The 27,293-nt window shown below is 42.8% G+C and overlaps 1 protein-coding gene across 1 annotated transcript in view; it reads left to right on the top strand.

The window, feature by feature from the left end:
• Window positions 1-27,293, top strand: part of TEX14 (testis expressed 14, intercellular bridge forming factor) — a 62,249-nt gene that overhangs the window by 10,154 nt on the left and 24,802 nt on the right. Inside the window, exons 5-19 of the mRNA XM_041726805.1 lie at window positions 1,196-1,277; window positions 2,336-2,466; window positions 3,620-3,733; window positions 4,769-4,892; window positions 7,141-7,319; window positions 12,610-12,761; window positions 14,110-14,300; window positions 14,898-15,048; window positions 16,244-17,148; window positions 19,926-20,032; window positions 22,316-22,441; window positions 22,618-22,706; window positions 23,824-24,105; window positions 24,937-25,037; window positions 26,955-27,074. Coding sequence (XP_041582739.1) covers window positions 1,196-1,277; window positions 2,336-2,466; window positions 3,620-3,733; window positions 4,769-4,892; window positions 7,141-7,319; window positions 12,610-12,761; window positions 14,110-14,300; window positions 14,898-15,048; window positions 16,244-17,148; window positions 19,926-20,032; window positions 22,316-22,441; window positions 22,618-22,706; window positions 23,824-24,105; window positions 24,937-25,037; window positions 26,955-27,074 — 2,854 coding nt within the window. The remainder of the gene's footprint in view (window positions 1-1,195; window positions 1,278-2,335; window positions 2,467-3,619; window positions 3,734-4,768; window positions 4,893-7,140; window positions 7,320-12,609; window positions 12,762-14,109; window positions 14,301-14,897; window positions 15,049-16,243; window positions 17,149-19,925; window positions 20,033-22,315; window positions 22,442-22,617; window positions 22,707-23,823; window positions 24,106-24,936; window positions 25,038-26,954; window positions 27,075-27,293) is intronic.

The following is a 27,293-nucleotide window of genomic DNA, read 5'->3' on the forward strand; positions in this document are numbered from 1 at the left end:
AGAGGAAGGGACAGCCTGGTCTGAGTTGCCAAGGAGATAGAGCCTAAAAGTTCTTCCAGAAGCAGAAGTAAAGAATTTACCTCTGTTCACGAAAAGTGAGAATACAGAGACTCACAGAGCTGACATGAGGTGAGGATGAGTACATGCTGACACCTGCCACTCCTTTGCCATTTGCTAAGGAAGGGAACAGGGCTCCAGCAGTAGCAGAATGTTTTGTCCTTCAATTTGAGCCTAAACTACTCAATCAGAAAGCATTAACCGAGTACCTCCTGTATGCATGGCATTGTGTCAGCCTCTGGGACCGAAAGAAATATAAACCACTCCTTTCAAGATACCTGCTGTTAATGAGGGTCTCAGTGTGCAGGTGGTGTTTTGGGTGGATATGTAGGGAAAGCAGTGGTAGAATGAGCAGTATCAGGGTCTGGTCCCTCCTGCTGCTCTATGACCCTAGGCCAGAAGGTTTCTCGTCTCTGGGCTTCATTTGTCCCATCTATAAAAATAAAAGTTGAATAAGATATGTTTTGATTCTTTCCAACTTTGACCCATTTGAATTCATTATTTATTGCTGCGTAATGAATCCACCCCAACCCCCACCCCCCAACCTTAGCAGTTTCAAATAGCAATAAACATTTGTGTCTCACACGATTTCTGTGGGTCAAGACTCAGGGAAAGGCTTAGCTGTATGAACCTGGTTTAGGGTTTCTTATGAAGGTGTAGTCAAGATGTCAGGTGGGGCTTTATCATCTGAAGGTTTGACTGGGACTGGAGGATCCAGTTTCAAGATGGCATACTCACATCTTGGAACAAGGTGTTAGGCCTCTCTGTAGGGCTACTAGAGTGTCCTCACAACATGGCAGCTGGCCTCCTTCAAAGCAAGTAATCAGAGCATTATCAGAACAGAAGCCCTGGTGGATCTAGCCTTGGAATTCAACCACTCCATTGCTTCAGTGTCCAGTTGGGCTAACAAGTCTGCCCTGTGACCTGTTAGGGGTTTCACAAAGGCAGGATTATTACCAGGAGGTAGAAATCATAGGGCCCTCTCATAGGCTGCCAATTATGTCATCTGTAGTTCTATGATAAGAAGTCAAGTAGTAAAGACAAAATGAACTACACATTCTCATAGCTTGGCTCAGCATTGTTCCTTTGGATATGGGTGGTTAATTCTTACTTTTCTCCCTTTTAAAAATATTTCTAGAAACCCTAATGGCTCTCCTAACCGACTGCTTAAAGCTGGAGTCATTTCTGCACAAAATATCTACAGCTTTGGCTTTGGGAAGGTAAGAGGTTGTTGCTGACACCATGCATTTTCAGGGCCAATTGGAGAGCCACCTGGCCCTGACTCTGGCCTCCTACCCCCAACTTTATCCAATTCTTCCTTGTCGTCTCCAGAGAAGTAGTTCTCTTCTTTTACCACTTCTGCCAGACAGAGATCCCTCAGTGCTCCTGTCCTTACTGAAAAATGGGTAAAGCCCTGGAAGGTTTCCTTGAATGACCTTGGGCTACGTTTGGGGAGTTTAGAAAATGATCCTTTAATTAATTCCCCGTGAGGGTCCCAGACTTGTCTCCTTGAAGAGAAGCAGAGCTACATTGACCCCTGGAGTCGTGTGTGTGTGTGTGTGTGTGTGTGTGTGTGTGTGTGTGTGTATGTTTGAAGTTTATTTATGTATTTATTTAAGTAGTCTCTAAATCCAGGGGCTTGAATTCAGGATCCTGACATGAAGAGTCACAGGCTCCTCTGACTGAGCCTTCCAGGCCGCCCACACTTCCTTGGGTCTCACTTGCGATTGACTTGCCCTCTATAAATTTTTGTTGAAATGCCTTTAAGGAATTGAGATTTTGAACTGAGAAACATTTTGAGGTAAAATAGTATCTTTTGGGTTCTTGGTTCTGCCCATCAAAGAGAGACATTTGGGAATGTAGCTGGGTGTCTGGGTGCTGCTTGCTGATAGTTTAGACTCCAGGCCTGCAGTATGTTGGTTGTGCTGGGGCTGCCTTGTGGGGGAGGGGTGGTCAGGAATGTCAGCTCTGGCCACATGTGGGTCTGGGTTCTGTGGGTGCCATAAGAGGCCTCTGAGCCCCAGCCTGGTACTTCAGGCAGGCATCTGACCTCTTTTCATGAGATGGTTCCCTCTCTAGTGGAAGGGAAAGAGTATTACAACCTTGCAGGGTTTCTAGGCAGATTAAAAATCATACAAATTAAAGAAAAATGTCCAGAGCATAGGCAAGCTCAGCAAGTTAGTATAGCTATCGTTATTTTAGCTTGCTGACAGGATTCTTGGGGCATTTTACTTTTCCTCTTTTCTCCCCTTGATTTGAAGCTGTGCTCTCCTTTCAGTTTTATCTGACAGGGGGAGCACAGCTGGCCTATCTAGGATCTCTCCCAGTAATCGGAGAAAAGGAAGTGATTCAAGCTGATGATGAGCCTACTTTCTCTTTCTTCAGTGGCCCCTACATGGTCATGACCAAGTAAGCAGAAGCTGGCCTGTGGGAGGTCTGATGTAGTCTTGCAGGAAGGGTGGGCTTCATGTGACTCCCTTATGTGTGGAGGCTTTCTCTTCAAACATAGGGAAACGCTGAAGAACGTATGTCTAAATCAGTTTCTCAGCCTGGACACCATTGTTGATTTGGGTTGGTATCCTTTGTTGTTGGGGGCTGTCCTGTGTTATTGTAGGATTTTAAGAACATCTCTGGTTACTACTCACTAGATTCCAGTAGAGTCTCTGTTCCCCTCCTTCCCCCACAGTTGTGACTGTGATAACCAGAGTGTCTACAGACATTGCCAGATTCTAGCCCCTCCTCCCCCACCCCATTGAGAACAACTCCTCTAAAAAATTACTCATGATGGTGTTCTAACTTCTCTGTTTTCTGGAGAGTTTGAGGCAACTTAACTGTCTGGCTTCTGAGAGAGTCCAGGGGGTATTGACTGGAGCCTCAGTGGAAACCGGAACAAGTATCAGCTACAGCTCTCAGCAGGGGTGGCAGTAACGGGATTTGGCTATGCCAGAAGTGCCTGGGGTGTTCTCAGTCCCCAGGGACCTGACCCCTGCAGGGTCCTGAGAATTGTCCTGGCCACGGTCTCTTACTCTTCTTGAACCTGAATGCTTCTTCCCTGCCTAGAAACACCCTTTCAAAAAGGCCTCTACCAGCCTCCTGAGGCCTTCTGTCCCCTACAGATATACCCCCTGTTTCCTGCCTATGCCACATATTTGTGGTCTTTGTCCAAGTCATCAGTACCTTCACCCAGCCTGGCCTCCTATCCGACCTCCCATTCTCTGACTATATTTTCTTGACACTCCTCCCTACCTTTGCCCACACTACTGATGCTGTTGCCTTTCTAAAATGCAAACCTGATCGAGTCACTCCCTCCCTTGAATCCTTCAGTGACTTCTTGCCACCTATAATAAGTTCCCTAGGGGGAAAAAAACAGTTCCCTAGGGTGCTTTAGGATATGGGGATAGAGGGAGGAAGAGGAGGAAGGAGAAGGGAGGAAGAAGAAGAGGGAGGACTTAAGGGTGCAGGGTTGGGGGCTCTTTGTAGATCCTGTGTAACGTTACTTCTCTAGTCTTTGGCTGGGAGAGCTGCTCATTCCCTCTGCTGACACTTTTTCCTGCCCTTGTAGCCTGGTGTGGAACGGGAGCAGGGTCACAGTGAAGGAGCTGAATCTCCCCACCCACCCTCACTGCAGCAGGCTTAGGCTGGCTGATTTGTTAATTGCAGAGCAGGAGCACAGCAGGTGAGAAGGAAGTCCAGTGGCCTGGTGTCTTATAGTCCAGATCTCTTTATAGACCCAGGTTCAGAGCTAAACAGTGCTGTCTCTGGGGTGTGGAGACAAGCTCCCCTCAGCCTCATCATTTCCTGACTGTTGAAGTGGGTTCATTTGACTTCCAAGGGCTACCGAGAGAGAAGGGGGGAGTTAATGGATAGCCTGAGTGGTGGGAATGGTGGTGGTGAGGGGCTTAATTCTGTTAGCTGATTGACTTCCCATTACTCTTGTTTCTGGTGTTCCAGCCTCCAGTCCAGCCATTTCCCTGAAGCCTCCCCCTTTTTGGCCTTATGCCCATCAGGACAGCCATGCATAGTCCTATCTTCATGGCTGTGCATGAGATTCACACAACTGAGGAGCTGAGTCTCTGTGAGGACATGCCCATGGGTGTACCTTAATACCTTAGGTTTTCAGGGTTAGTCCTTCAGGTCTTGCTGAGACAGGGTCTTAGTTCAGAATTTTACTCTAGGAGTGCTGAGTGAATGGATCAGGTTTCTACTCAGGCCACTCAACCCCTGTAAAAGTTGTGTCAGAGGCCAGACTCTTCCTTCTGGGGAAATCAGCCTAAGGGGATCCAAGGAGGCTGGAAGGATGCATTTACATAATGTGGACTTTGACATGAGACTGAGAGTGTGTGACCTTGGGCAGGTTCCTGACATCTCCCAGACCTTGGTTTCCTTATCTTGAAAATGAGTATAATGATATATTTCTTATAAGTGGTTGTTAGGATGTAGATGACTTATACAAAATGTCTTTATCAGTAGCTCTTGGTGACATTGTAATTGTTGTTACTAATGACTCTAAGCTCTCAGGGTCTGATCAGTGAGAGGCCGTAGATTCCCATACTCCTATCTCTCCCACCTATCCTGTTTTCTTAGAAAGACATTGTGTACAAATGGTATTTGTTTAGAGTATGTTCAAGGGGCCTAGAAGGAAGGAAAGCACCCAGTTTTTCCTCACGTCTTCCTTCCTTCTTCCTCATTTGAAGCTGCTTTTGTTTTGTAGCAAGCTCCGGCACCCCCACCTGCTGCAGCTGATGGCTGTGTGCCTATCCCAGGACCTAGAGAAGACCCGTCTTGTGTATGAGCGCATCACTGTCGGTACACTGTTCAGTGTCCTCCATGAACGGGTAAATGGCTGTTTCTGTGTATTTTGTCTTGCTGCCCTCCCCACTGCCCTCTTCTCCCTACCCCAGCAGTGAAGTTCCCATCTGTGTATGTGGGGAAGATAAACCTCCTAATTCTTTACTTTCTATAACTATATATGCACCATTTAAGGCTAATAACGCACCTGGTTGGAACTAGTGTAATTTTATTGCCGGTTGTCCTGTTTCTTCATCACACCTCTAAGTTCAACAGACCCAGGAAACACACAGATGCATTTCTAGCTAACTGTAATCAAACAGCCCTTGGCTTTAATTACCTGTATTTTCACTTGTGCCTTTCAGGGCCTTTGCTGTAGAAAGAGGTTTGTTTACATACAGACCTGTATCACCACTCCCTCTCACTTTGCAAATTTCCTTGTGGGAACATCTTCCAGGGCCCACAGACTCCCTAGAAAGTGTGCTTTGGGCTAAGATGTGGCTTTAGAGAGGTCCTGAAGCATTTGCTTTTCTTTCTCCATGACTTTGTTCTAAAGACCCTGGGCAGGAATGAGAAGAGACCCTCCAGGAAGGGCCCTTCCCCAAAATGGCTAGCCATTCCTCCTGCCTGAGGACTTCCTATTAGTGTTATTTCTCTTTCCCTTCCCCTTTCCTCTTCTGTCATCTGATGAAGGCATTACCTTAAAATGCCATTTCTCTGGGGAACAGGATAGAGAGCCCAGAAATAAACCCACACTTACGTGGTTAGGTAACATACAGCAAAGGAGGCAAGAACATATAATGGGGAAAAGACAATCTCTTTATCAAATTTTTTCAGGAAAACTGGGTAGCTACAAGCAGAATGAAACTGGACCACTTTGTTACACCATACACAAAAATAAAATGGATTACAGATCTAAATGTGAGCCCTCAAACAATCAAACTGCTGAAACAAATCATAGTAATCTCTTGGAAATGGACCTTAAAGACATATTTAAGAATATGTTTCCTCAGGCAAGGGAAGCAAAAGCAAGAGTGAACAATTGGAACTACACCAAAATTAAAAGCTTTTGCACAGACAGCAAAACCATCAACAAAACAAAAAGGCATCCGACTAAATGGAAGATGATATCCAAAATACATAAAGAAGTTATTCAACTGACTACAACCACACACACACACACACACACACACACACACACACAAAGCCAAATAATCCCATTAAAATGGGCAGAGGACCTAGATAAACATTTTTCCAAAGAAGACCTGCAGATGGCAAACAGACACATGAGAAGATGTTCAGCATCACTCATCATCAGGGAAATGCAAATCAAAACACCAGTCAGAATGGCTAGACTTAGAAAGACAAGAAAAAACAAGTGTTGGCGAGATTGTGGAGAAGGAACCCTTGTGCATTGTTGATGAGCATATAAATTGGTGCATCCACTGCAGAAAATAGTAGAGAGGTTTCTTTTTTTCTCTTTTTTTTTTTAAAGATTTCATTTATTTATTCATGAAAGACACAGAGGTGTCTGCCTCTCTCTCTCTCTGCCTGTGTCTCTGCCTCTCTCTCTCCCCGTGTCTATCATGAATAAATAAATCTTAAAAAAAAGAGTTATATTAAAGAAATAATATTGTAAAAAAAAAAAAAAGAAATAATATTGTAATAGAGTGTGGTGACAGGTGATGACTACACTTACCGTGGTATTGTGTAATGTATAGAATTACTGAATTACTGTGTTGTATATCTGACACTAATACAACATTGTATGTCAATCATACTTCAATAATAAATTTTTTTTTTAAAGAATGCCTTTTCTCTGAGGAGAGTCTTTAGTCGTCTAGGGACATTAGTGTGAATGAATTCCTTTCCTCTTAGGATCAGTCATCTGACTGGGGCAGGGGTGGGCCTGTCCTTTAAGCATCTGGGTTTTTCCAGCAATACAGGCTTAGGTGAGGGGATGCAGGACTGGCTCTGTTGGTAGTGGTGTGGTGGTGGTGAGCCCACCCTGAATACCAGGCTTTGAGAACATTTTGGTTTTTTTGTGGTGTGAAGCAGCTCCGTTTAGGGAAAAGAGTCAATCTTTGGAGCCAGGGGGATTGGAAGGGGGTACTAGGTTAGTGGGACTTTAGGCCAGTCACCTAATTTCCCTGAGCTTTAGGTTCCCCTTTTGTAAAATGGGGACTCTAGGTAGCTGTGAGGATCAATTGAAAAAACTTTAGAAACTGCAAAGCATTCTGCAGCATCTAGAGCCCAGTCCCTCTTGTTCCTGGCCATTTTATCCCTTGATTCCAGCGGTCCCAGTTCCCCGTGCTGCACATGGAGGTGATTGTGCACCTGCTGCTCCAGATCTCTGATGCCCTGAGATACTTGCACTCCCGAGGCTTCATCCACCGCTCCCTCAGCTCCTACGCCATCCACATCATCTCCACGGGGGAAGCAAGGCTAACCAACCTGGAGTACATGATGGAAAGGTGGGTGCTGTAGAGAAAGAGCCTGATCTGAGTGGGCCTCTTCCTTGTCGGTGGGCCAAACTGTTCATCATTGGGGAAAGCGGTTTCCTAAATGCCTTGCCCTGTCTGCCAAGGTTAGTGAGACTTCAGGTTACTTACTTCTGTTCAGGACATTCTCATTTTAATAAACATTTAACAAACAAGGGCCCATATTAGCCAATATGTGTAAATGCCCTAACTATCCACTTCAAAATTTTCAGTGGCTTAACACAGTCGAGATGTGTACATTACAGCCTAGTGTGTATGTTGAAGGGGGAGCACCCACTGTGTTCCAAGTTCCTCCCATCTGTAGTTCTGCTGTCCCCAGGCCTCAATCTCCCACTTTGTTCTCTGCATTGCTGATCAGTGAAGAGAGGGCATAGAGGGGCAAATGGTATTTAGGGGGCAGCCTGAAGTGGCTGTGTCATTGCTTTCTGCTTCGTGGTTCCTTCCTTGCTGCAGGGAGGCTGGGAAGTGTCAGAGCTGTGCCTCCTGGAAGGAGAGAGAAGGTGATGGGTGCTGATGAGCATCACAGTGGGTCACATGCCCTACTCCTGGGCCAGGTGCTTGGCTAGGTGGGCACTAAGGGCATTCCCTGCCTTTGAGGGGCTCAGTGAAGTGAGGGGACAGAGACAAAAACAACCTCTTCATTCAAGGGATGGTGGGTATGCTTTATTTCCCATTTGGCAGGAGTCAAAGTCCTTCTGAGAGTTGGGGGACATATGCCATCTCTTGTCCCTAGGCAGAGGATACCTGCACTTCTTGCTGCCTTCCGTAGCTCTCAGCCTTCAGCCCATTGTTGGTTCTGCTCTGCTGTGAAGCTTCAGCCTTGCTCAGTCCTGCCTACCTTGGTTAAATCTTTGTCCCCACCTACTGTCCGGTTACTGAGGCTTTGTTTCAGAGTCTCTCTGGTCATTGCTTCTCACATTCTCTGTAACAGGTTTTTCTCATGATGTGAAAAGCTCTGTGGGATCCCTGGGTGGCGCAGCGGTTTGGCACCTGCCTTTGGCCCAGGGCACGATCCTGGAGACCTGGGATCGAATCCCACGTCGGGCTCCCGGTGCATGGAGCCTGCTTCTCCTTCTGCCTGAGTCTCTGCCTCTGTCTTTCTCTCTCTCTGTGTGACTATCATAAATTTAAAAAAAAAAAAAAAGCTCTGTGACGGCAGGGATTTCTGTTTTATCCACTGCTGTATCTCAAATGCCTAGAACAGGCCTTCACATGGTAGGCACTCAGCATATGTTTTCAAATGAATGAAACAGAAAGACTTACTTCCCAGACCATGGGTGCCCCTAGCCTTTCTTCCTGCAGAGGAGAGTCAGGGGGCTTGGCTCATTTGGCTCCAAGGGCCTTCATGAAGTGTTTGAATTATTCTTATCCTAAGAACACCAGGGTGTAATGAAGGGCTTTTTCTCTCTCTCTCTCTCTCTCTTTTTTTTTTTTTTTTCTTTCTTTCTTTCTTTCTTTCTTTCTTTCTTTCTTTCTTTCTTTCTTTCTTTTTCTTTTTTAATAAGCAAAATGGTGTTGTGGATGATTGGTAGGCTAAAAAGGTCACTCTGGCTTCTACATGTGAAGAAGGGGATGAGAGGGGCAGAGGAGCAGTTAGGGTGTGATGGCAGCAGTTTTCCCTGTGAGTACTGGTAGAGGCCAGACAACTGTCTCTAGGCTAGCTGTTCAGCCTGGGATCTGGTCCATTCTCAGTTCCAGTTTGAACCTTCCAGTGTCTCCCCAGTGCCTAGAAGACTAAGTCCAGACACCTGGCAGGGTGTGGAAGCCTTTAAGGTGGGGCCCTACCTCCAGTGCCAGCCTCATTGCTTCCCACTCCCTACCTGGCATCTGAAGCTGCTTTCAGTCTAAGCTGTTTCTGGGTGCTGCTCCCCATACCTAGAATAGTTGGTACTCATCTGTTTATCCTCTTAAACTCAGGTACAATCCCACCACACTCGTGAAGCCTATAATGAAGCCCTGGTCCCTGAGCACTTTGTGTATTACATTCCTCCGCAGCCTAGTGTGTCTGCCCCACCAGATGGTGACCTCTGAGAGGGCAGGGTCCGTGCATGTTCATTTTCAGCTCAGGACCTGCCACATAGTAAGTGCTCGATTGAATGTGAGCAGATGAGGGAACAGAGTCTAGATGTTTGAATGTCGATTAAGTGAACAGACGAGTCCAGATGATGGGAAAACTTAAAATGGTTCAGAATGGGATTGACCACTTGGGCTGTGTGCAAAGCAGAAACTAAAGAATTTGGGCATTTTTGCCTGGAAAAAAAAAGCAGGCAGGCTTTTCGGGAAAACTGTGGCAGAGTCCAGGGTATTTGCTGGGTATAGAGTGCCATCTGTTGTTGACATGGAGGCATGACCGTTTCTTCTCCCTGAGCTCTCCAAGAGAAATATGAATCCTAGAGTGAAGAAGAACTTTGGAGATGGCTCAGCCCAGCCTTATCTTTTACTGATGAGGAAACAGGCCCAGAGCGGGGAAAAGATGGTCTCAAGTTACCTGGCTGTGGCTAGAACCAAGTGGTAGGAGAATGTTCCCTGGCTCTGGGAGCAGAATGGATTGGAGGTTGAAGATAGGAAGCCCAGGCAGGAGGCCACAGTGTGGGGCCTGATGGTGACTAAGGAATCAGAATAGAAGTGAAAAATGTGAGATGCACTGAGGAACTGGGATCCACAGATTGGTCAAGTGAGGGGCTGGGAGGTAACTGAGTAGGAAGGTAAGGTGGTGTGTGTTTTCTTTTGGGTTTGTTGACCTCAGAATGGAACTTCAGGCAGAAATGTCAGTCAGCAAGCAATTACAGCCACAACAGCATACCTTCTTTGTGTATGGTTTTTTTTTTTTTAAAGGATTTTATTTATTCATGAAAGACAGAGAGAGAGAGAGAGAGAGAGAGAGAGGCAGAGACACAGGCAGAGGGAGAAGCAGGCTCCATGCAGGGAGCCTGATGTAGAGTTCGATCCCAGGTCTCCAGGATCATGCCCTGGGACAAAGGCAGATGCTAAACCACTGAGCCACCCTGGGATCCCCTAGCATACCCTCTTTGGAAACTGATAACATGAGCTGAGATCTAAGAATCCAGACTAACTTTCAATTCCACATTTATTTTTGGTAACTCCCTATTTGAGCTAGTTTGTTTGTTGAATGTTATTGTCAAGGGTAACACTCCCATCTTGTGGTATAAAAATGATATAGCCATTTTTTTATTCTTCAAATCCTTCTTAATGGAATCTTTAGAACTGGAATTGACTTTGCAAGTGGTATCACATAGTTGTAGCCAAATGTAATTTTAATAATGTCAGAACTGAAGCCTAGAAAAATAACTGCCCCAGAATGACAGCCAGAAAAGAAGCTTCCCACAACTAGTTTTAATAGAGAAGGAAGGGGGATTGTGAAAGAAGAAGGTGAGTGGAAGTAAAAGAGAAAGGATATAAATGGTGGTTGTAGGTGACCTGTCCCTTACCAGGCTTAGATAAGCCTGAGAGGCCTGAGAAGGTAGGTGAGTGTTTCCCTTGAAGAATCACCCCATAAAGTGAAGAGCCAAGCATGCTAGGTCCTCAGAGTATATCGCTGATGGTAAAACACTCAATTGCTTTTCCTGTGATACTAATATGATTTTCGTATACCTCTATGCTGTTCATACTATACCAGACCACACCTAACTATTCAGCAATACAACCACAAAGTCAATACTGACTTTTCTAACTTGATGGCTTCCTGAACTCATTGCCATCTTCCCAAAACTCTACTGGAAGAGGTATTATGTAGGAAAGTTTGCTCAAAGTCTGAAAAGACCATCCCATCCTCAAATCTGTGTTTTGCCAGATCAGCAAATAATTTCTGGTTACTTGCTTTTTAAAAACTTAGTTATTGGTGTGCCAGGGTGGCTCAGTCGGTTAAGTGTCTGACATATGATTTCAGCCCAAGTTATGATCTCATGGTCATGAGATCGCACCCCATGTCAGGCTCCACACTTAGCAGGGAGTCTGCTTGAGATTCTCTCTCCCTTTCCCTCTGCACCACCCCCCTTCCCCGCCATGCATGTGCTTTCTCTCTAAAATAAATCTTTAAAAAATTAAAATTAATTACTAGCATTCAGTCTTTATCAAATGTCTAACATAACATTCATATTAATAAGTTACTTGTATAGTGGGTTATAGCTCAGAGCATTACCACACGCAAGTTTTCACTAAATGCTCATGACAGCTGTAGACAAAAGTCAGTGCTGACCTCACCCTGAGGATTCTTGTTAACTCGAGACATTTAAGATGCTTTGACTTCGTTCTCAAAGAGTCTAGTTGGGAAGTTGAGTTTTTTAAGCCAGTGAACCTTTGAGTGCTGAACTGAGAGGACTTGTTCCCAAGAGGCCAGAGTTCAGAAGAGAAGCAATCACAAGGAGTTGGAGGAGTACCACAAGGCTTTAATAAAGCAGATGGGGCTTGAGGGGGATCTTGAAGGAGTCTTATATTCATGTATTCAAAAGTAGGCTTTGAGGCCCTTGTGTAAATTTAGATATATATGCTATAAAAAATAGGTGTCTCTTCTCATGGAGCAGACTCTAGAAGAGGGGAGAAGAAAATAAGCAGTAAATAAGTGTTCTGAAGCCAGTGAAATAATAATAAGCAGTAAATAAGTGCTCTGAAGCCAGTGAAATAGAGCTGTGGGTGGTCAGGGAAAGCCTCTCTGAGGAGGTAATTTTTAAGCTAATACCTTTGTTACAAAAAGCATCCAGTCACATTGGGATCTCTGGGTAGAGCATAGCAGGCAGAAGAAGCCAGTTTGCTTTACAAAGACCTGAAGAGGTGATGTATTGGAGAAACTCAAAGAGAGCCACCCATGACTTGAGTGAATGAACAAGAGAGAACAGTCAGATGCAGTAGGAGGGTGGGCAGGGCACACTCAGGTAGATGAGAACACAGGCAGAGAGGTTAGCTCTCAGGATCTAGCTGGGTTTCTAGAAACTCAAGGAGTTGCCGATCTTTAGAGGCAGATGTTTCACAAATGTACCATATGACAGTCATGATGATCTTTTATTTTTTATTTTTTTTTAGATTTTATTTATTTATTCATGAGATACACAGAGAGAGGGAGGTAGAGGCAGAGACACAGGCAGAGGGAGAAGCAGGCTCCATACAGGGAACCTGACATGGGACTCGATCCCGGGACTCCAGGATCACGCCCTGGGCCAAAGGCAGGCGCTAAACCACTGAGCCACCCAGGGATCCCCTCATGATGATCTTTTAAGATATGAACCTGACCTTGTGTTTCCTTCTGTAGCCAGGATGGACGTATACACAGGGACCTGACTCGAGTGCCCCTCCCGATCCAGCTGTACAACTGGGCTGCCCCAGAGGTGATCTTACAGAAGGCAGCCACAGCGAAGTCAGACATTTACAGCTTTTCTATGATCATACAGGAGATTTTAACAGGTAGATCTAAGAGCTCATTGTGACCAGAGTCTCTAATTGGATTTCTGCTCCCCCAGGAGTTGGTTTTATGAAAATGCAGGACATGGAAAAAGAAATTTCTTCAAGGAGACTTCTTTGTGCTTATGAAAGATATGAAATGATTTCCCAGAAATCTTTCTCTTTTGACCTGTTCTTTGAGACTCAGCAAAGCCCACCTATTATTAGTGGTAATGCATTTAACCTAAGCAAAGTTTTTAAACTGAATATTGCTGTCAGTGCTTAGGGGTCTCTATGAGATGCCCCTTATCTGCTTGTGTGTGTGTGTGGGCGCACTCAAATAAAAATCTCAAATTTTATAAAACTCACTCTCAAAATCTTCAAAAATTAAAAAAAAAAAGAACTTGTAAATGAGGGGAAAAGGCTGGCTTTGGAGAAGTAAACTATGAAATCAAACACACCTAGGGTTCAGTGAAAGACATGGAAGCTTTTCCAAACTTGCAAGACCCTAATGTGAAAGAAGTGATCACATATCTGAAGACACAAGAATCTTTCAGGAGAGGGGAACACACATACAGTAAAACCACATTCAGTGAAGGGGTGAGAGTCCCCTCCTATTTAGCAGTGTTTGCCTTCTAAGAGGCAAAACCACACCTTCCATGAGAGGAATGCATTGGGCTACCCATCCTGATGCCATGAAACATTCCCTGTGGTGTCTAGGCCTGCCAGCAGGGAGCCCACATGCACATGATTCCATCACTACTTTTTTCTGTCTCTGTAGCAGGAATTTCTCTGGTAAATGGGTAAAGCAGTGTTTTGTTTATGATTGGTAGTTTTTTCTATAAAGATAAATTAATGTTTATTTTTAAAGATTTTATTTATTTATTCATGAGAGACACACAAAGAGAAGCAGGGACATAGGCAGAGGGAGACGCAGGCTTCTTGCGGGGGAGCCTGATTGGGACTCCATTACAGAACCTTGAGATCATGACCTGAGCCAAAGGTAGACACTCAACCAACCACTGAACCACCCAAGCACCCCAGAAATGAATGTTTAAAGGGGATGAGTGACTTGACTAACATTACCCAATTTTACCTGATTTCTTTTTTTTTTTTTTTTTAAGATTTTATTTATGTGAGAGAGAGAGAGCACACAAAGTAGGCAGAATGGTAGGCAGATGGAGATGGAGAAGTAGGCTCCCCGCTGAGCAGAGAGCCCAATGTAGAGCTTGATCCCAGAACCCCAGGATCACGACCTGAACAGAAGCCAGACTCTTAACTAACTGAGCCACCTAGGTGCCCCTCCTCTTTTTTTTTTTTTTTAAACATGATTTTTAAATGCTACTCATTCCTATGGCTTTTTCCTTAACAGATAACATACCCTGGAATGGCTTAGATGGCTCAGTTATTAAAGAAGCCATAGTCTTGGGAAAATATTTAGAAGCCGACGTCAGGCTTCCAAAACCTTACTATGATATCGTTAAGTCAGGCATCCAGGTCAAGCAGAAAGACCGAACTATGAACCTTCAAGATATCCGGTACATTCTGAAGAATGACTTAAAGGTAAGCTCTGAAGCTGTTAGTTTATTTCTGCTTACTAATTGCAGCGGTGTAGGGGATTAGAGACCAGGAAGAAGCTAGAGATCAAGTTGTAAGAAGCTTTGGATCTCATCACACCTTTTCTGGGCTCCCAAGAAAAGGAACTACTGCTGCTTCACTTGGTGAGGGCAGCAGGGAATTGATGAGGGAGGCTGGGGAAGCTCGGCACATGATGCGATTCAGTGACTGGGAACTCTTGTTATTATTTAAAAAATACTAGTAATAACAATGAATTAGCTAATTTGGATTATAGTCTGACAGGAGGTAGGGGAGTTGTTGTTTTTTTTTTTTTGAGGGAGTTTATTTGATACCTAGATCTGTTTCAAAACCACTAGTGAAGGAGAGGGAGTTTATTTGATACCTAGATCTGTTTCAAAACCACTAGTGAAGGAATGCCTGGCTGGCTCAGTTGGAAGAGTGTGAGGTTCTTGATCTCAGGATTGTGAGTTTGAGCACCACATTGAGTATAGAGATTACTTAAAGAAATAAAACTTAAAAAAAAAAAACAGTGACATTGAGATGATTATAGATGTGTCCTTGATGATATTTCTCTTGTTATAGGATTTTCTTGGAACACAAAGAACTCAGCCAACTGAGAGCCCCAAAGTGCAGAGATATGAACTCCATCCTGATGTCAGTGTCTATCTAGGACTGACATCAGAACATCTGAAAGAGACCCCTAACTTGGAAATAAAAGAGCTGAAGGAAATGGGTATGGCCTTAACCCACATAAGTATTATTTGATACGAATGTATTATGAGAGTTGCTGGCTACAACTAATCAACTCCTCCAAACTGTACGCTGGGAAAAGGTGATGCCTTAGGGAAAAATCAAGATGCTTGAAATTACTAAGCTAAATTTTTTTGGCTTTATAAACACTTTGGCTGGATCCAGCACTAAGCAGTAACAATCAGTTTATTTCTGGCATGATTATTCTTAGGAATTTATTTAATTCACAAATAAAAATGGTTTTTAAATTCAATATTATTATCTGTTCATTACAGAAAACTTGAAATCATACAGAGAAGAAAGTTACTTACCATTGTAATTCTGCTACTTAGAAATAATTTATTAATATTTTGATATTTCCCTCCATCCTTTTCCTATAGCCTTACAGCTTTTTAGAACATTTAGAAATCTTAGAAATCAGAGCTGAAAAGGACCTTGCAATCTATCCAGCTTAGTATCCTTATATTCCAGATGAAAAAACTAAGGGTTAGAGAAGTTGTGGCTTGCTTAGGACTCCAGGGCTTATAATAGAGCTGGAATCCAGGCCAAATGACCATTATCTCTGCCTCTCTTTGGACAGGGTTGGAAGCCTCCAGAATGACCCCCCCAAGCTCATTACTTTAGCTCCTTCATCCTCTTCTCTGCAAGTTGTACACCATCAACTGGGGTGATGGGTGGTCCGTTCTGGTGTTATTTTTTGAACTTCCCATGATGCAGGGTCTTCTCGGGCAGTGTTTTGGTACTTTTATCAGATGCTCACCAAGAGCATAACTTTAACCGACATGAATATTCAGACTTCTGTGTGTATGAGAAAAAGCTATGAATTTAGTCCTTAGGATTCAGGGGTCTGTAATTTGCTAGTCCTGAAAGTTATGTGTATTTTTTTTTTTTAGTTATGTGTATTTTAAATACACTATGATGTAAGCTTAGAACATTTTCCCCAGGGTTTGATCTCTCCCCAATTTTCTACTCAACTCACGTCTAAATGGAAATTTTCATTTGTTAGAAATACCCTCTCACCCTTTGTGAGGGTATCTGATAGTCTTCCACACCTGTGAAGGGAATGGGAAAATAAAAAGCTGCTTTCTCTATTCTCACACCATTCGAGCTGCATGGCAAGGCCACTTAGCGGCATGTGATCACTTTAATTAGTTGCTTGTTGCCATTCTTTCCAACAGGCAGTCGGCTTCAGTCACCCAGGGGTCCCTCTTCTCCCATTGGGAAAGCAGCACCAGATCCTCGGGTCCTAGGTCCAAGTATGATGGCTAAGGAGACTCAGAACCAAGACACTGCTTCTCCTGCCTGCTCTGTGGTGGAAGAGGCTAGGAGCCCCAGCCCAGGGCAGACAAGCCTCTGTAGCTTCGAAATCAATGAAATCTACTCAGGCTGCCTGGACAGGGGGAATGACAAAGAGGAGGAACCCCCAGGAGCTGGTTCATCTTTTGAGGAGGCTGGATCAAGCCAGGCAGATGAACTGAAGTCCATGGAAGAAGAGTTGGAAAAGATGGAGAGAGAGGCATACTGCTTCTGTGATGAGGATGAGAGCTCTTCAGAAGCTGGCACAGAGCTCTCCTTTGAGGACTGGGATTGGCAAAATGATTCCCTTAGTTCACCCAGCCTGCTTGAGGCAGCCACGGGCAGTGTGGGCAATAGGCGCTTGACTGAGGAGTACATCAGTAAGTGTGTGCTGAACCTAAAGATTTCACAAACAGTAATGCATCAGAATGCCCATTTGCTCAGGAACATCCAACAGAAAATCGATAAGCTTGAGATGATACAGAAGGAGCAGGAGGAGTACAGGTCTTTGTGGGCTTCTTCAAGAGAGTTTGCAAACATCTATGACTTTCCTTCAGCTGTGGGCCCCCCAGCGTCCAGCTATGTACCTCCTGTCATGCAGCTGTCAGGAGGCCAGTGGCTGGGCACCAGTGGCAATTGCCTAACACTGACAAGGCCTTCTATAGTGAGAGACTTCCAAGGGGGACATTTTGGCAAAAAGTCCAGGAAAAAAAGTGACTGTGGCTGGAAACCTGTCACCCAAGTCTCTGAAGAAAGCACTGGGGATCAGTCAGAGAAGAGCCATCAGGTACAGCTAAGAAGTGGGAGATAGGGCAGCATGTTCTATAGGTCAAAATATTCAAGTATTGACAATTTTACATGATTGAGTTACTAAATATGGTATCTCGGGCAGGTATTAATCCCCATTCTAAATTGTTTATTCATTCACTCATTCATTCAGTAAACATTTATAGAGCTAGAGGCTGTACATTAGACCCTGGGATATGATGATGATTGAACCACAAGCTCTACTTAGGAGTAGTTCCAGTGTGGGACAGAGGGGCCTGGTCATCAAAGAAGACAGCTCAAAGATGCTGAGAAGACACCATGGGGACTGGCCTAGGAGATGTATCTTGAGGCTTAATGAGGTTGCCGAGTGGCTCCTCCATGAGCTCCTTAAGGGCAGAGCCTGGGTCTTACTCATTCTGTGCCCTAGCAAGGGTACTTGGCATGTAGAAGGTACTTGATGGATGGTCATTGAGGGAATGAATAAATGAATTAATTTGAATAAGTTCACACATAGAAAGCTGTCTGCCTCTTGAATCACAATTTTATTTTATTAATTTTTGAAATATTTTATTTATCTGATACACACAGAGAGAGAGCAAGTACACAAGCAAGCAGAATGGCAAAGGGAGAGGGAGAAGCTTGATCCTAGGACCTGAAATCATGACCTGAGCCAAAGACAGATGCTTAATCAACTGAGCCACCCAGGCACGCCTGGAATCAGAATTTTAGAGATGGGTTAGCCATATCATTTTACAGAGTGTGAAGCTCAAGATCAGTGACTTAAACTTCATAAAGTCCAGGTGTTCTAGAGATGGTATTGGGGTAGGAGAAGTCATCTCCATTGGAAGAAGGATTTTATTACTAAAGTTTTTTATAATTGCTGGTCTATAGAGATAAAAGGCTGGTCAGCTTTTAGTGGGTTTTATTACACTTTAAAAATTCTCCACCTATAGTGCATCCCTTTATTCCCTGCACCAGGCAAATGGCCCCCACCCCCACCCCACCCTCCTTACTGCACCACTGCCAAGGCCCACAGCAGATTAGGGGCTGGTTTCTTTACTCCTAGTCTGGTGTTCTTTCACTGTACCCTGCTGAATTTCAGTGAGACTCCAGTCCTCACTTAAAACATTTGGAAAAGCATTGGCATTTGTTTTTTGTATAAAGAGAAGGCAGAAAGAATTTACTTAGACTCTAATACTTCTATTTCTGTTGAAAATTCAGATTTGCTAGAAAACTGTTGGAAATAACTTTTCTTGTACATTATGTTTTGGTTATCTCTTGCTGTATAGTAACAACAACAACAAAAAACGAAACTTAGTGGCTTAAAATAACAGTGATTTATTATTTTTCAGAATTCCATGTTGGGGCTAACCCAGGTGATTCTTTTACGCCATGTAGCTTGGGCTAGGATCACTCTCTTGACTGTATTCAACTGGAGGCTGGGCTGGGCAAGAAGGTCCAAGGCCTCATTTATATGCCTAGTGTACTGGGCTCCTCCTAGTGGCATCTCTCTGCACTTGACTTTCTCATCATTCAATAAATAGTCTCACCCCGTCTTCTCTATAGCATGACAGCTGGCTTCCCAAGTGAAAGCAGAAGCTGCCAAACCTCTTAAAAACTAGTCCCAGCCCTGGGACAATATCACTTCTGCTTTTTTTCTGTAGGTCAAAGTCACAAAGCTAACTCAGATTCAATGGGAGGGAAATAGATTCCAGCTATTTTGTGGCAGTGTGGACAAGAAGGGAAGGAATTGATGGCAGGTGTCATTGAAAACTATCTACTAGCATATCTGATTATGTATAAAACAATTATACCACATTGAGTTTTTCTTTAAAAAGTCTGCCCTTTCTACTATAATCAAGGAATATGGCATTTCCAACTAAATGGATTTTTCAGATAATTGAAATTCATTCCTTTAATTTATCAATTTTTAATCATGCCAAATGAAACATTACAAACTTCCCGTTATTCCTAAATCCTATTTTGAATATATTCTCAATATTTTCTAATCTTTCTTTGGTGACTGCCATTTTTTAGGACATGTGTTATTTGATGCTCCATGATAAAGTTGTTGCCTTCAGCTCCTGCTAAGGAATCTTTGCCCCCATGCAAAATCCTCTGGAGCTCATACTTCAGGGAGCTTATGACCATTTTTATGCATCCTCTCACCTTTGGACATCATGCTGCTATCCCAGTGCACCACATTTGCTACCTTAACTTGCTTCAGGTTAGAAAATATGATGAACTAAGTTTGTGAAAATTGGAATAAGCAGATCCAGAATTTTCTCCTTGGGATAAAATATACAGGCTTTAATTTACTTCTATTTCCAAAGTATTGTAGCTTTTATTTTACTGTGTCCTATTTTCATAGCATCCCCAACTGGTGAATTCAGGTTACTATTTTCTGTATTATATTGATGACAAAGCTGAAGCAGAAGACTCTCTTAGATTATTCTGAGGAAGGGTTAGACTAGAACCCAGGACCCAAAGCTCCTGCCACAAAGCTTGCTGACTTAGTAATAGTATAAGGGAAAGTTACTCGATTTTTGAAGTCTGTTTTATCTGCTCATTCTTCACTTGCTCCCAGTCTGGACTGGCTTCCTGGGGGCCAGCATTTCTGTATAAAGACCTCCAGCCAAAAGATGAGTTACTAGATATGAAACATGCAAAGGGAAATAATCTTCATAAGTCTGGTTATTTTTGTATATTTAGCAAGAATGACTTGAAAAATAGAATGTGAGAGTGAAGAGGAATTTCTTTTATCAAAGTACTGAAACACATTTACTACTTTTTAAGCTGCCAACTTTTTGTGGACCTGGAAAACAGAGCCCTTGTGAACAATCACAGCCCACTCAAGGAGCCAAGCACAGTTTGGAAAGAAACAGGAGCCCAAATACCAGCAGGTGGGGTAACATTTTATTCTTTGTGTCACCATGCCTTTAGACACCCATGTGGTCCCAAAACCACTTAATGATCTTCATGTGTCTTGTGACAAAGAGGTTGGGTGATGAAGAATACTAACAGAAATAGATCTTGGTAGGTTTTCTATTTCAAGTGGGTAGGATGAGCCATATAATGGAAACCTGTAGGAGAAAACATCCAAGGTAAAGGAACTGGCAGGCTAATCAGGCAGAAATCATCATTTGTCAAAAAGCAAAGCACCTTTCCTTTCCAAAGCTTCCCAGATTATTTTTCTTATTAAAAGAAATGCCAAATATTCCAGCTGTCAGTGCCCCAGAGACCAAACTATTTGGAAACTGGGGTTGTTCAAAATAAGCATCCCTGACTCCAGAGGAGGGGTTGACCAGTATAACTGTTACCATGCAGCCTTTGATTTTCAGCCAAATCAAAGAAATCAATCAGCTTCAGTACAAATTCTAGGAAGGAGAGCAAATGTGTACCCTGAATTTTTCAGAATTTAGGTAAAACAAATTTTATTTTGCATAGGGGCAATTATTAAAGGGCCAATAAATGTGTTTCAAGAAAGACTATCAATTTTAGTTTTCCTTTTTCTGTTGTTAAATGGTAGCTTTAATCCATGGCTTTGAAGTCAGTTCTCCTGGAAAAAAGTAACTTTTTGTTTCTCTCCCAGTGGTAACTGAGACTAATGATAAGAGTTTTCTGTTCCCTTCACATTGGTAAATGTTCTCACTAAGGGAGAATCAAGGAAAATGCCCAGAAATTTTAGTTCATTGTACTTTACCTTTACAAAGGGAATTACTGTAGAACCAACTAACTGGCCTCAAAGAGGTTAGAGCTCACATCATTGAGAGAAGCAGGTGTGGTGACAGTATGGCCATTAGATGACAAAGCAAAGCCATAGTTGTGGCCTCCCCTACCTCCATTCACTCTGTTCCCTCAAAAGAACAAAAAACAGACAAAAGAAAGTTTGAAATTTTGCTACCAATTCACCTAGTTTTTTTGTATGCTTTTAAAAGTTTAAATTGTAATTATATACGGTTACATTTATTTATTCACTCATTCATTCATTTTTAAGTAAGCTCCACACCCAGTGTGGAGCCCAATGCAGGGCTTGAACCACAACCCTGATATAAAGACCTGAGCTGAGATCACGAGTCAGATGCTTAACCAATTGGGCCACCCAGATCCCCCCATATAGGTATTTTCATATCCTGATTTTTCATCTTAACATTAGAACATTAGAACAAGAGCATTATCCCACATTATTAAAAAACATGCTGGGGGTGCCTGACTGGCTCAGTTGGAAGAGTGTGCAACTCTTGATCTCTCTCTTATCAACCTAAATTCTGTGAATTTGAGCCCCATGTTGGATACAGGGTTCACTTAAATAAATAAAGATTAAAAAAAGAAAACATCCTATAAATTCAAACTTGTTGGATTTCCCCCCCCCCATTGTTGAATTTTAGCGTGTTTCATGCTTTTATCCATTTTGAATAGGGCTGCAGTGACTTGTAGTGCAGCTTTTTCTACACTTTGGGTTATGTCCTTGATGGATTGATGGAAGTAGAGTTACTAGGTCAAAGGATTTAAACATTTTAAAGATTCTTGATAGCTGCTGCCAAATTGCTCTTTAAAGGAGCCAGCCAGATCTGCCCTTTCCAGTTCAGCAGTGTCTCTGTGTCTTCCCTGATCCAGCAGAGAAGTAGGGCATTCACGATAACAAGGAATTCATACATATGCCACAGGTCACATATTTTCAAAGAGTTACTTCGGTAGGTGATGAGATGTATATGTAATCATGGATATGTAGAGGAAGAAAGATTCCCTTAATTTTCAGATGAGGAAACCTTGGTCCTGAAAGGTTAAAGTATGCCACAGGCAGGCATCTGGTGAGTGGCAGGTAGTGTCTTGAACTTAGTGAGAGTAGGCCGAAGATCTCTGAATGTTCTTTAGACTCCTTGGTGCCTTGTGGCCATTTTTGCAAATGTTAATTATTGTGCTCTCACTGATACGCAGGTGGGCTTGTTACTGGAGATTCTGATGGAAGGGTAAGGAACAGTTAATTGTATCATCACCTGTGTTCTGTGGCATTGTTAGGGGGCTCTGCTAGGGCTCAGGAGTCTGTCTGGTGAAACTGGGTTTCAATTGTGGATTTCTTCTCCCTCTGAAAATTTCTCAGGAGTGCTTTTAGAATCATGAAATCTGAACTTGAAAACTGAAAAAAATCTTCAGAGATCTTCTAACCTAGTCCTTTCATTTCTTAGCCATGGAAGGCCTAAAGAGTCCAGTGCCCGAACCAGGCTGACTCAGTTTAATAGGGCACTTGTCACTGTGTCAAGCCACGCCAAGGGACCTCTCCTGTTGGCTAGCCCTGACCAGGGCTCTATGAGGTAAGGAGTTTTGTGATCTGAACATTGAGTCTGGCGCTCTCTGGTGGTAGTCATTCAGCTTCAGGAATGGCTCTGAGAGTAGGGGGGACTGTCCTCTGGGTGGGCTTGTGGGTTCAGGGTTGTGTCAGAAACTTGAGCAAACTGGCATATTTGTGTCCACCCTTCCCCCAATTTAGGATGAGTCTGGAATCTGTATCTTCTGAAATCTGTAATGTGAGGTTAAGAAATAATGAAGATGATGGAGATGTACACTTAAAATGGAAAAGTGAGTAAAAAGCCATAGATTTTGTTGGGCCAATGAAATTTAAAGTATATTTCTAACCTGGTTTTTATCTCTAAGTACACAGCTCATATTGCACCAGCCTCCCACATTTCTTTTCTTCTATTGGATCATTTTAATTTAAAAGCAAGGCCTTTTTGATTATAAATTGCAGAAAGGAAGTGCTTTTTTCTTCCTCCTCCTCCTCCTCCTCCTTTTTTGTTTACCACATAGTCAGGAAAAATAAGCTTTTATTAAGATGAGTTTTTTTAAACATTGTTTAAATGAATACATTTTGTGTTATTAGTCTAAAGAAAAGAGATTGTCAAGCCCACCACTATGTATACTGTTCTGTTTAGTGATTTATTTTTCTGGGAAAAACTTTTTTCATTTTTGGACTTTATAGGAAACATTTCCATTATATATGTGTTGATGCATATTATATAACAAGTGTAGCAAAACAATACACAGTGTAGAAATTTAATGTGTAACATTCATTATGAAAGTAGAGAGCATGCAGTGTCACTTTTGCATATCCTGTGGGATATCCTGTGGGCATTTCCTTTTGTAACAGTTTTATCTTATAAGTTTAAAAGGATATGGTATCTGTGTTTTTTAATACTAATGTTAAATAACAATAACAAAAGTTTAGAACATTTGGAATGAAGATGTGCTCATGCAGACACACATTAAAAAAAATACACACACACATATACACACATACACACACACACACTCCCAAAATATGAGCTCTGTGTAGACTAGAGAGGCTAGACAAACTCAGAGAGAATCCTTTCCACTAGTCTCTACAGACTGGGGGCTATAGATGTTATTTTATTATAAAATTTTCACAGCAAGAATGTCTATCTACAAGTTTTCTGCTACTTTCCATTACCAGAATTCAGAAATGAACTGAAATTCTTTCCTTCCCCCTGTTATCAGTTCTCTTCTCCCCTTCAAGCCAAACAGGGCCAAGCTAAGGTTGATGCAATTCTAAAAAGGCAATTCTTTTTACAATATGAGCTATAAAATATAAAAGTATAATGCAGCTCTTTAGGAAGCAAAAGCTTTTGTTTCCAGTGCTCACAGTTCTATGTTAAATGCTGCTTTCTCTTCTCTCCAGTGGAGGTGAAAGAAATGGCAGAGAGAGCAGCTACTGGGCAGCTGATGGTACCACCATGGCATCCTCAGAGTAGTATGACTCTAGAGGGTGAGGCTAAAAATGAGCCTGATTCCCTGCTACAGCTCCCGATGAGGGACCCTGAGAAATTGGGCTGGCAGTGCACTGTAGAGTATCCCAGGAAAAATGATGAGCCAGGAGGAAATGGCAAATGTGACAAAATGGACAACGGTGACTGTGACAGTGATCAGCATGGCAGACAGCCTGGGCCTCAAAGCTTCATCAGTAAGTTCAGTTGGAGGCATTGGGATAGGTGAACTCTATCAAGTTGTTAGTAAGCCTCCTGGCATATTTCCTTTGCTTGGTCTTTTCTCCTTTTCTCTGGGAACCCTGAATTACCTGGGAAAGCAGCGTACCTTTTTGATTCTACTGTCCTTCTGGAAGGTAAAGAAATCCAAAGATTTGTGAGTTTTTCTGTTACTGGAGTAGATCTGTTTGCTCAAAGGAAGCAGAATAATCTCTATACAATGATCCTGTCCCTGGATCTAACCTGGCAGGGAAATGAATCTTTCTTACTTGAGTGCAGTGGTAGATAGATGGCCATTCCCTACTGCCCATTTCCTTGCATTGCATTTTAAGCCAGAAAAACTCCACTGGCTCCCAGAGATTCTATGCCAGAAGAACCTAGAGACAAATGGCATTGACTGTCATCACTTTATAGAATTTATAGGTTTAAACTGAAAGCCATGTGGTTCCACCTGTTTATTTGTTTGAAAGTAGGGCATGGAATATTATTTCATAGTTGTTTACCATTCAAAGAAAGATGCATCTAAAATTATCACTTAGGTAGACAATCTAGTGGCTTGGGCTCTTTTAGTATTTAGAATCTGTTCCTTATTAAGCATTGCTTTTGAATGTGTGGGCAAAAGGACTGATGATACAAGACTATGTATTGGGGCCAGGCCAAATCACTTTCTGGACTGAACTTGACAGATGGGACATGGCCACCCTTGGCAGAATATTCCCACATCTCATCTCTCACACCACTCTTCTCTCCTTCCATGCCATCTAAATATCACTGAATGACTATGGCCCTGGTTGTGTTAAAATCATTAGGTAACAGGCACCTGTCTCTCAGAAAAAATGAGCAGCCAGAGCATAGTGAAGTCTTTCAAGCAAGTTCTGATGCGTCTGTGGTCATTGAGAAATCTTACAGCGTAAGTAATATGGCCTGCAGAACCAGGTTGAATCTGACAAAGTAGAACTGAGTTGTTATATACTACGACAGTGAAATATTGTCTATAGTAGTTCTTTTTTGTTTGGAGTATGTGTTCTCACGTGTCTGACACAAATGAGGAAGTTTTACTTCTCCGCCTAAATACTTTTTGAGTCAATTCAACTTAGAGCATTGTGTATCTTGGAGCTTGTGCAGAACACAGACAAATGTCAGATTCAGGAAGCCCTTGAGCTTCCTGTCTGGTTGGATAGATGAGACCAACTCTGGAAGCCCAGTGTGAGGTCAAGTATCAAAGCTTATAGCCCAACAGGTGACTGAGGTCTGATTGGAGTAGGAAGAACAAGGCCAGGGTTGTGATGAGAGTGTCTTTGCCTAGAATGTCCTCTAAGACCCAAATTCAGCTCTCAGCAGAAAGAATGTGTTCATGCCTGATGACTGCACCTCAGCAGGATCAGTGTATTGAGGTTCTGACCCTGTTTTAGGGTTGTTTTTTTTAAAGATTTTATTTATTTATTCATGAGAGACACACAGAGAGAGGCAGAGACACAGGCAGAGGGAGAAGAAGGCTCCATGCGGGGAGCCCGACTCAGGACTCGATCCTGGGTCCCGAGGATCACACCCTGGGCCGAAGGCAGCGCTAAACCACTGGGCCACCGGGGCTGCCCTGTTTTAGGGGTTTAACACATCCTTAAAGCATGCAGTTGGGCTACAGTCCAGCCAGGCTGAGGGACCAGAATTTTTCAATATTATGATATGAGGACACAGTAACTTAAAAAATATAAACGGCAACTGAAAATGAAATAATATAAAAATACAATTGTAGTAACATTTTTCTTTTTCTCACACGAGACCTGGAAGGATAGGCCATGTTAAGTATACTGGCTTGACTGGAGAAGCAAGTCTGTCAGGAAAGTGGGGAGAGTATGTGAGGCCAGGCTTACCTGAGAAGTTTCAATTTGATATGAGCGGTAAAAGGGAGCAGCTGCCAAGTGTATAGAAGAGGAGGCTTGTTGCAAAAGCAGCATCCAAGGAAATAAATCACGAAACCTCTGCAAAGAGATGACTGAAGGTGTAAAGAGGAGTTAGTTGCCTGCCCATGTGGTAATCAGTGCCTGCATGTGGAAAAATCAGCAGAAAAGGAAGAGGTGGAACAGAGATGTTGAAGAAATAATTGGTACTTTTGAATTTTCAAATTTTATTTTTATTATTGAGATTGCATTGTTATTTTTATTTTAAAGTTTTTTTTTTTTTTTTTAATTTACTTGAGAGAGAAGGAGAGAGAGAGTGCAGACATGAGCTGGGGGAGAGAAAGAGGGAGGAGAGAGAGAATCCTCTAGCAGATACTCACATTGAGCTCAGATCCCAAAGAAGCAAGCTCCGTCTCAGGGACTTGGGATCATGACCCAAGCTGAAGGCAGATACCTAACTGACTGAGCCACCCAGGCGCCTTGTGTTGCTATTTTTAACATCATGTTCCTTTGCTTGCTTTTAACTGTAGCACCCAGGGGACTCTTCAGTTGCTAGAGATCTCAGCTTCCTCATCTGGAGGACAAACCATCTGTGGGTGTTCAAGCTCCATCCGAGCTTGAGTTGTCTAGGGCCTTTCTTAGTATTTTGGAACAGAAAGGTCACCCAACTCCCTCCCCCTCCATTGTGCAGATGAAGATGATGAGTCCCAGGACTGTCATTTGCCTCACTTGCTGCAGAGGGTTCACAGCTCACTGGGGAAGGAAGTCAGAGGCAAATGTTTGAGCAGGCAAGAAGGGCCAGCTCAGAGAGTATCACTCTTACTACTGGGTAATTTTAGATAACCCCATTATTAACACTGTATCCAACTATAAAGGGATTTGTTTACAATGAACACCAACCTAAAAGTGATTTCCTGCATTGTTAATAGGATCAGTCCATGCGATCAACTTATTCACCAGAGTCTTCTGAGGACATAACAGATGAATTTTTAACTCCAGAGCATGAATATTTTTATTCCTCGACTGCTCAAGAAAACTTAGCTCTAGAGGTAAAAGCCACAGTTTAGGGTAAAGTATTTTTCAGCTTTCTCTGTTGCCTTACTCCTTTTAAAATAGCTTAAGTGTATAATATTGACTTAGCAGTGTTTTCATGTGTTTTGAAAAGACATCTGAAAAATAAAGAGTTTTGAAAATGGAAGGTCATATGCAGTTTCTCCCAACACTGCAGTTCCTGCATTTGTACAGGACTTTGTACTTTTTTTCAAAAC

The sequence above is a fragment of the Vulpes lagopus genome, chromosome 12 (assembly GCF_018345385.1).
Source record: "Vulpes lagopus strain Blue_001 chromosome 12, ASM1834538v1, whole genome shotgun sequence".
In the NCBI taxonomy this organism is placed as follows: domain Eukaryota; kingdom Metazoa; phylum Chordata; class Mammalia; order Carnivora; family Canidae; genus Vulpes; species Vulpes lagopus.